The sequence below is a fragment of the Capsicum annuum genome, chromosome 6 (genome assembly GCF_002878395.1).
Source record: "Capsicum annuum cultivar UCD-10X-F1 chromosome 6, UCD10Xv1.1, whole genome shotgun sequence".
In the NCBI taxonomy this organism is placed as follows: Eukaryota; Viridiplantae; Streptophyta; class Magnoliopsida; order Solanales; family Solanaceae; genus Capsicum; species Capsicum annuum.
This window is the reverse complement of record NC_061116.1, coordinates 189,522,828-189,532,250: the sequence shown is the minus strand read 5'-3', so window position 1 is coordinate 189,532,250 and position 9,423 is coordinate 189,522,828. Positions and strand designations below refer to the sequence as shown.

The following is a 9,423-nucleotide window of genomic DNA, read 5'->3' as shown; positions in this document are numbered from 1 at the left end:
TTTGCAGCCACTCCTCTGTGCCCAAATTGAAGCAGACGAATGTATCGAATTTGGTTTCCTCCCAAGTTACCTAGTCGGTAGAATTTTCGTCTGTGGAGAAATTCCATAATGACTTGAGAAGCAATATTATGATGTAGTTGTTTACACCATCATCCACGCACACAGAGGTAAGAAGGATAGAAATATCAAGGAAAAAATCACAGCAAAACAAAGAAAGGTTACAATAGATGATTTTACAAATTTAATTTGAGAGAGCAAAGACGTGCCGTGCCTTTAATTTTCCACAAAAGACTGGAGTTTTCTCAACCAACTAATTGCTTCAATTCTATCTTTATTCATCATAAATTCATGAAGGAATGCTGAAAGTTCATCATTTATTCCTCTTGCCTTTAGGAATTCATTTAGACCATCTCGGAAGCCACTCTTCAAATTCCTGAAAGTAATGACACAAAAGAAACATCAAAAAGTCAGGAGCAAGAATAGAAACTGCAGGGAGATGATGAACATGGACAATTTATCAGAATGAAGTTCTACTATTAATTTTGCTAGACACAGATAGTAGACGATATCCATAGGGAAGTGTTAACGTTTTGATGTTCAAGATAACTTCAGAGATGTTCAGCATATAGTGCATTATTATCTTTAAGATCTTGCAGGCAGAAACTAAGACAGAAAAGAAAAACTCGAATGAGAAAAATGGAAAAGAGATTTCAGCTCAATTTTTTACTGTTCTCTTATTTTGCGGATTTTAACTCTTTTAAATGGATGAAATAGATCAGTGCAAGTAGAATGCACACACATACACAACATAAAAAGTAGGAAGCTGTGTCATACTTGACATTAGGGCCCATATAGGGTTGAGCTCGAGAACCATCGCTTCTGAGCAAGTAAACTTTCTGAATTTCCAAGGAATTTGGCCAGGATGAACAAACGAACTCCAAGAACTCACTATTTTCACCCTTCCATATGTCAACTAGCACACTTATGTGAAGCCGCACTTCTTCCCCTAAATTCTCATCATTTGCTTTTGGAACAGTAATTGCTCCATCAATCATCGTTGCCTCGATTTTGATATGTTCATCATTGTCGAATTTTCTCCTCAAGGTAATCCACTGTTCACCTGGCCGGTCTTCCACCATAAATGTATTGAACTTTGTAACAGGCTGGAGAAAGCCAAATATAAAACGTGAGAAACAACAGGAATTCAAATATCACCACTGAAATCAAACATTTAAAAGACTTCAAAGAAGTAACAAAGCTATCTTACAGTTTCCTATCCACGTTACAGAAAGACGGGTAAGCTAATGGAGATTTTTACAGCATAAGTAATCAGTATAGAATAAAAACTGAAAATTGGTTGGTGACGAATACAATTTCTCTTGCTGTCGTTATGTTTTCTCTTTGTATAGAATTAACAAAAGGATGGGAAAAACAAAATCTGCAGTCGATTGATACTGAAATAATTGTTCTGCTTTCGTGATAAGCAATTCAACTAAATGAGCAGCCAACTAGACCATAGAAAATACTTGTTGGTTATAAGAATTTACTTCTCCTCTTCGAATAATGGACTGGGTCCGTATTGTCATGACATACATCCAAGCACATGGATGAATGAAACAGCATAGACACATTAAAGTTATGCACCTGCCTGAAGACACTCCAACACATAAATAGACAAGCATATAGAACCAAAAGCATGCCAGTCTAAAGATAAAAGCTACCTCTAGTGGGCAAATGATAAGTTCATTTCAAAACCAATTGTCTTAATTCAAAAGAAAGTTATACAAGTGACTAGTCCCTGAATTGATCATACAACTTCACTTATGTCTTATTGGCCTCCAGGATGTATAAACTTAAGATTATGGCTTCATGCACAGGGTTTCAATTAGAAAGAGAGATTTAGAAAATCATTACCGTATGAACCAATCTCGAGGGTTTCTCCCATCTAAGTTGCTCGGACTTGGGTGCGGGTGTCCGATATAGGTACGGATCTAGAGGTTGGATCCTTCACGGTCTCAATTTAAATATTCGGGGATATGGATCTAGGATGGATACGGGTGCGGGAATTCGGCGAAAAATAATTTAAATATCTAAAAATAGAGTTATAAAACATAAATTATGAGATATTATGTGGAAAACTTGAGGAGAAAATATCAAGAAGAAAATCCTGAAAGGAGATAAAAAGAAAAATAATAACATAGAAATTTCTATATACAAGGTATTTCATTTTCTTCAATTTCACCTTAGCGTTTGTTTTGATAACAAAATTTCTTAAATTTGTCAGGACTTTCCTGATCGTTTTGGTCAAAGTACCCAAAATCAGTTGACTAGATCAGGTACGGATCCCACACCCATGTCGAAATCGACAGGGTGCGGCACCGCAAGTGAAGAGTCCAAGTAACTTAGTCTCCCATAATATCCACAAAAAGGAAAAATATGACATTTCCTTCTCTTACTTAAGACTAAGATATATTTTTAATCAGCCCCTAAAGATCTACACGTCATTTAGCTCATATTAACCACCTCATGGCATTAGGGGTTCAAGCATACCAAACTAGCTGTCCAGGTAGCAGGGATTAATTCAACAACTTCATGACAACACCACCAAATAAAGCTCAAGTCGGGTCAAGTAGAGTTTCAAATCGGCCTTAAGAAAAGACCAGATTGGTGGGACCCTATCATGTGTACCAGTATCTGACCTATTTTGGTACTTGAAACTCCCTCAGGTCCATTTCAGTTTTCGTGCTTACCAAAAATATCTGCTCCAAAATAGTTGTCATTTTAGAAACTTGAGATATAACTAATTATTAATTTCCACCTTTACCTTAACTCAATACATGTGGCGAGAGATTAATGTGATGAAAAAGAGAGTAGTATTCAAATGAGATCGAAGGATAATTTAGTCAAATTACCTTTCTAATAAATGTTTTCTTAATGGGCGTGTAAAAAGAAAACATGACAAGTAAAATGGACTGGAGGGAACAATGAATATGCAATGGTGATATATACCCAAAACAAATTGGCTGTTCTACACCAGTAGTTGCATTTACGAGCCTACGTTCGTTCCAAACTAGTCAGAGTCATCTTTATTGAATCCTTTATATCCATTTCGCTCCATTCATACCAATACCATCCATAACAACAATAATAACTACGCCTCAATACCATTCATATAAACAACAATAACTACGCCTCAAGATCATTCATAAAAACAACAATAACTACGCCTCAAGATAATTCATAAAAACAACAATAACTATGCCTCAATACCATTCATATACTCAATAATTTGTCTTAGGACAAGTTAGGGATCCTTTAAATTTCAACACTTAACTCCACACTCTCCTACAATCTCCAACCAAACTTAGAACCTCCGGCAAAACACCTAACCTAATGTAAATGTTCCTAAAAAATATTGTATCATAACTAAGAAACCCAAAAATTAGGATACTTAGCCTAAACGTACCAGGAAAAAAAGAGTTAATACTCAAAAACACACCTAAAGTACCCCTGCTTTTGAGTTTCATACCTAAAATAAGTGTGTGAGTTTACTACCTGAACTATTTATCAAAACACATCTCAAATATCAAGTGTTTACTTTTCTCACACATCTAGAGGTTGTTTGGTAGCTGGTAAGAGCTATTGAGGTACTAATATGTAGGGATTAGTTATGAGGAGATTCATGCATTATTTTATGCAGGTATTAGTTATATAAGGAGTAATTATTCAAATAGGAGTTATTCCACCTTCTGTTACAATCCAAATTGCCTTCGGATCTTTAGATAGGATGCTTATGGTTTAAGAGGCACTTGACGACTCCTTGGTGCTATCAAAAGGTGTCAATTGGATGGTGATTACCTTCAAGGAGGGTCAAAGGACGTTAAAGAGGCCAAGGGAGTTCAAGACGGAGCTAGAAAGCCCCCGAAAGAGGACATGTCCCGAAAGAGGACATGTGCCCCATCCGCTTTGGAGGTGCGCCCAACCTGCTCTAGATCTGCTAGAGCAGGTCAAAACAGCACCACATGCCTTTGAAATGTGCCCCATGTGAGCTTGAAATGCTTAAGCGGATGCTAAGTGGGCTACAATGCTCTGTCTTTCCAAATGGGTCACTTTGGGGCACATAAGATGTAATAATTTAACCTAGACTATAAATAGGACCTTTCTTTCATTTAGTAGGTATCTTTTGATGAATTATGAATGTATACTCTTTTGAGAGTGTGAGGCAAGCTTGGATTAACTTGTGTTGTTACCTTGTTTAGAAAAGTGAGTTGCTTGGGAATCCAATTCGCTTGAGGTCTACGTAAGAGTTAGGTGTTTTGAGTGATATTGAACAGAGGATTAGGGGTTTAGTATACCCTTAGTTTGCTATCCTTTCATTCGTTGTGTCTATCTATTACTTGCTCTTTTATCTATCCTTTTATCTTTTGTTTTCGTATCGTAGTTAGTTTCGATTCCGTAGTTTGTTCCTATATCACCTTCTACTATTCTGCATAAAATAATATATAGATTCCCTCACAACTTATACATGTCGTAGTTAGGTGGTTTTCTAAATTGCAAATGAAACACCATATTAATTTTATGCATGAATAATTTACCTGCTAAATAACTGCCAAATGTGGTAGCATTACTGATGCATAATTTAATACCTGCATAGCTCACCCCCCAACCAGATACCAAAAAAACCATACTTGACTCCGAGATTGGAAAAATAAAGTAAAAAGGTCGAAGAGAGTTACCGGATGGGGAGGAGCATAATCTAACTGATATTGGATTTCATTGCGAAGGATTCTGAGTATGTTTGATTCAAATGATGATTTTTGAATTGCCTGCGATGCGTTACTCCGACTAAATTGGCCACAAGTCGAGACAAGTGACCTACCAGATGTTCGAAGAAATGCCGCCATGAATACAACACCACTCTTTAATTCAATGTTTGGACGGGGTTTTGTTTTGATGGGTTTAGGCTATTTTAGATGAAACGAGGAGAATAAAAATGGAAAAAAATATATAAAGTAGCATACTCCCTCCGTTTAAACAAGAATGAACTTGACACAAAGTTTAAAAAATAAAGAAAAATTTTGAATTTTGTGGCCTTAAATTAAATTTATGTCAACTATACCAAAATGCTCTTTAATCTTGTGGTCCTAAACATGCCATGTGGAAAGTTGAAATTAAAGTATTGCCAAAAAAAGAAAAGAGGTCATTCTTTTTTAAACAAACTAAAAATGAAAGTAGTTCATTCTTTTTTAAGTGAAGGGAGTATTAAATTACAAAAAAAAAAAATAATTTTATCAAATTACATTTTGTATCATATGTATTTGTATTTTTGTAGCAACAGTTTGCAAAAATATAAAATACAACTTGGTATATTATGTAATTATGAAACTGTTGCTATAAAACTCATAATTAAGGGGATAAGTATGTTATTTCTGAATTTTTCCCCCAAAAAAATTTCAAATTGGAGTTTAGTACTCTACTCTGATTTTACTTGTCACACTCTACGAAAAATAATTATTTTAATTTACTTATTCTCCCTTTATATAAATGACTAGATACCCGTGCCCGTACAAGGCACGGACATTTTGATAACACTAATATACAAAAGAGATTCAATTTTGGAAAAGATTATTTCCTAATTGTTTTAATTGTTTAATATAGGAGTAAAAAAAAAAGAAATGTAATACAATGAGCCAATGTTAATATAATATATACATTCAGTGTGGAATAAAATTGAGCTTGTTGGACTGGTCCAACCAATACAAAAGTAATTATATAAGTCGATAAAATCTAATTAGATTGTTGCAACTATAGTTGACGACACGTCTTTCATTTGGACATTTTGGAAAAAGTACATAATGCACGTCTCATTTGAAAGTTTCCAATATATAAGTTGAGGAGACATACGTCGATTTTGAAATATTTATTGCACCATAGAATTACCGAAATACCCTTGGTAGTAATTTAATAAGGAACAAAAAGATATTTATAAGAAATTACTATCATGTATAATTCAATTATAAAGGTAAAAATAAAAATATTATTAAAATAATACTTGAGGATAAAACTAATAAATATAAGAAAAAACTAAAATGCATGTGTAACCATTTTATTGCACCATAAAAATGAGGACCAAACTAATAAATATAAAGAACAAGCAATATGCATGTGTAACCATTTTATTGCACCATAAAATTATCGAACTACCCTTGGTAGTCCTTTAATAAGGAACAAAAAGATATTTATACAAAAATAGTACGATGTATAATTGAATTACGAAGGTCTAAATAAAAATATTACTAAAATAATATATGAGGACAGAACTAATAAATATAATAAAAAATTAATATGCATGTGTAACCATTTTATTGCACCATAAAAATGAGGAAAAAATTAATAAATATAAGGAAAAGGTAATATGCATTTGTAACCATTTTATTGCACCATAAAATTATTGGAATACCCTTGGTAGTCATTTAATAAGGAACAAAACGATATTTATAAAAAAGTATCATGTATAATTCAATTACAAAGGTCTAAATAAAAATATTATTAATATAATACATGAGGACAAAATAAGTAAATATAAGAAAAAAATAATATGCATGTGTAACATTTTATTGTACAGTAAAATAAGGACAAAACTAATAAATATAAAAAAAAAATCATATGCATGTGTAACCATTTTACTTACTGCTATATATAAGTAAAGGTTGGGGTGATTAAAGTTATCAAACTACCTTTGGTAGTCACCCCAATCTTCACTTATATATAGTAGTAAAGTAAAATAATAATAATAATAATAGTAGTAGTAATGATAATAGTAAAAAATATATGGTAGTAAAGTAAAGTAATAATAGTAATAATAATAATAATAATAATAATAATAATAATAATAATAATAGTAAAAAAAAGTAATAATATTTATAATAATAATAATAATAATAATATAATAATAATAATAATAATAGTAATAGCAATAATAATAATAATAATAATTATTATTATTATTATTATTATTATTATTATTATGAGTGATGATGTGGCAAATCTCAGCATTTATGAGTTTAGGCAAATCATGCATCATTAAGATAGAGCGGCAAAAGCTCAATTGAGTTTGGGTATCTCTAATGTCTTTGAAATGACGGTGTAGTAAACATCAATAAGAACACTCAATCCTAAAGAGCATGTAGTATATAACATCTTAGACAAATCTCATATCGACAAAATAAAGGAGATATTGGATATAGAAAGGAAGCAATCAGTAGAAACTAGGATGCATTTTAAAAGGCGGCCTGAGCCCAAAGCTGAACATATCATTGGAGGTCTAAACTGCTACTAATAATGCCCTTTTGAGCACTAAAATTAATGTCGCAGCATACAAGGTCCCTCTAGAACTGAATATGCTATGGAAAAATTCCAGTCAAAAGATAGCCAGACCTTATAGGAGTCAAAATATTGAACTAGGTTGCACATGTTTGAGTCTAACCATGCTTTGGGCTTTACTAAGTAGGTTCCAACTTTCAACAGTGTCCATAAGAGATTCAACAAATCGAAAAGAAAATGCTTACATGACATGATTGATTAACACGATTTATTTTTGAATAACGTCAACTAAGTATAATTTTCCAATCCACATATTATTGTTGGCTTATTCCATATATGATATCTCAATGCTATTTTGGTACTAGTAAAGGTCTTTGTGATTGTTGGTACTATTGCAAGTTGTACCAAAGGCTACTATTACCTTGGTTTAACAGATTTTTGTTTCGTGAAATGATAGTAAAAACTTGTCTTGTTTGTTAATCAGGATATATTAGAGAAAGAACTATGTCTTACGTGCTCAGGCATAATTGTATGGCTATGGTTACAGAACCCTTGTTTTCTTCCACTGCTAATGCTTTGGGGAATTCGGATAGTATTGACAAAGTTCCTAAGGATCTTAAAAGGAGTGGTAATTTCCTTTTTCATAATAAATCATGTAATTAACTGCTAATCTATGTGAATATTTTTTTCATGAAAAGTTTGGACTTTAATAGTGTTTATGATTATTTGAGGTGGTTCAAGTGTCTGATTTTAATTTTTGAGTTAGTTACATTGTGGTTTTATCACGGGAAAAAGAAGGCAACAAACTGAAGAGAGAAATTTGATAATTATCATGTTGTGACAATGTTACCTAATTTGTGTGTGCTGTCATTTCCATAGTAGATACTTGATGCGATTAGTGCAATAGGTTATTGACTTAATTTAGTTACCTCGTGGTCACCTGTAGATGTTATGTCTTCTCTCTTTCTCTGTGTTAGTTGCTGCTGAGGATATAAAATTATGCTACTTCAGATTTTTACTGATTCCAGACTGCTTGGTTATATTCCTACCTTAGAAAAGGTTTTGTTATTTCTTAATATGGATATCATATAGCAATTAATGTTTCAGGAATCGCCCGTTGCTTTACTTTTGGTGGAAGCAGCCATAGAGTTCTCCATGACCCAAAAATTCAACCTCGATCAGATCTGTCTAAGAAAAACTACATAAACAAAGAAGATTAGACTAGTGTGAATCATTTTCACGAGAAGCTTCTCAAATTGAAGTACTTGACGAAGACAAAGGTCAACTTATCATTTGTTTCTATATATTTTGTTTTATTCCTTCAGAATCTTATAAATTATGCAAGAAGAATTTACATATGAATCATCTCTTCATTACAGGCTGGTAAAGAAAGGGCTGAGAAAAATGAAGGATTTTCTGAAGGAGTTGTACGAAGAGTGGGATGGGAGGGCTTAAATGAGGTAGCAGTTTTTCGATTAATGTTTTGTGTTCCTACATATTAGTTCTTTGTCTTGATTGAAAATAACCAATGTCAGAAGTTCTTTATACAATAAACTAATTGATGGATAACTTCTGCATCCGATGATAAGAGTATCATTGACATAAAAGGAGAATAGTTTTGATTGAAGCAGAAATGGGACAAATTCTTCAACATACCAGGACATATGGTGGTAAAAGATTTAAATCACTTGTCTTGTTAGATAGTTGTGTGTAATGCTTCAATTACCTAATTAAGCTTTCAGCAATCCATTTGTTTTTTTTAACTATCAATAATTTACCACCTTGAACAAACAAAAAATCACTAGTGCCTCGGATAACAGGATAGTTAGATGGATTTGTATTGCGTGTGCCTTCCACAACTGATATTGAGCCTTTGTAATGCTTCATCTTCAAAGTGATCCTACTAATAGATATGCTCTGCAGTCTGTTCAACAAGGGCGTTATCAATGTTCCTTCAGCTGTTCCAACTATCTTTGAGTTTGAGCTGACTTTTAGAGTTGAGATATCTTGGAACACATATAAGGTGCCAAAAGGGCGATGGTTTGGCTTATTGCCTGTCCTACAACACCATTCACTATAAGATATGTTGTTTATTTACGG

At 33.0% G+C, this 9,423-nt stretch overlaps 1 protein-coding gene across 1 annotated transcript; it reads right to left on the bottom strand.

Annotated features, from left to right (window-relative positions):
* Positions 1-89: 89 nt before the first annotated feature.
* On the bottom strand, positions 90-4,979 carry LOC107872829 (uncharacterized protein At2g39795, mitochondrial). The gene is made up of 3 exons (XM_016719451.2): positions 4,737-4,979; positions 835-1,163; positions 90-433 (listed from the first exon to the last, which is right to left on the bottom strand). Exons 1-3 carry the CDS (start codon positions 4,902-4,904, stop codon positions 274-276), a joined length of 657 nt encoding a protein of 218 aa, XP_016574937.1. The 5' UTR covers positions 4,905-4,979; the 3' UTR covers positions 90-273.
* Between the last annotated feature and the right edge of the window lie 4,444 nt (positions 4,980-9,423).

What these genes read in the sequence shown, in the direction of transcription:
- LOC107872829 (XM_016719451.2), bottom strand. Translation starts at nt 4,904, where the DNA reads ATGGCGGCATTTCTTCGAACATCTGGTAGGTCACTTGTCTCGACTTGT. An exon ending in ATTATGCTCCTCCCCATCCG is followed by an intron (nt 1,164 to 4,736) that starts GTAACTCTCTTC and finishes GGCTTTCTCCAG; the next exon opens with CCTGTTACAAAGTTCAATAC. An exon ending in TATATGGGCCCTAATGTCAA is followed by an intron (nt 434 to 834) that starts GTATGACACAGC and finishes CATTACTTTCAG; the next exon opens with GAATTTGAAGAGTGGCTTCC.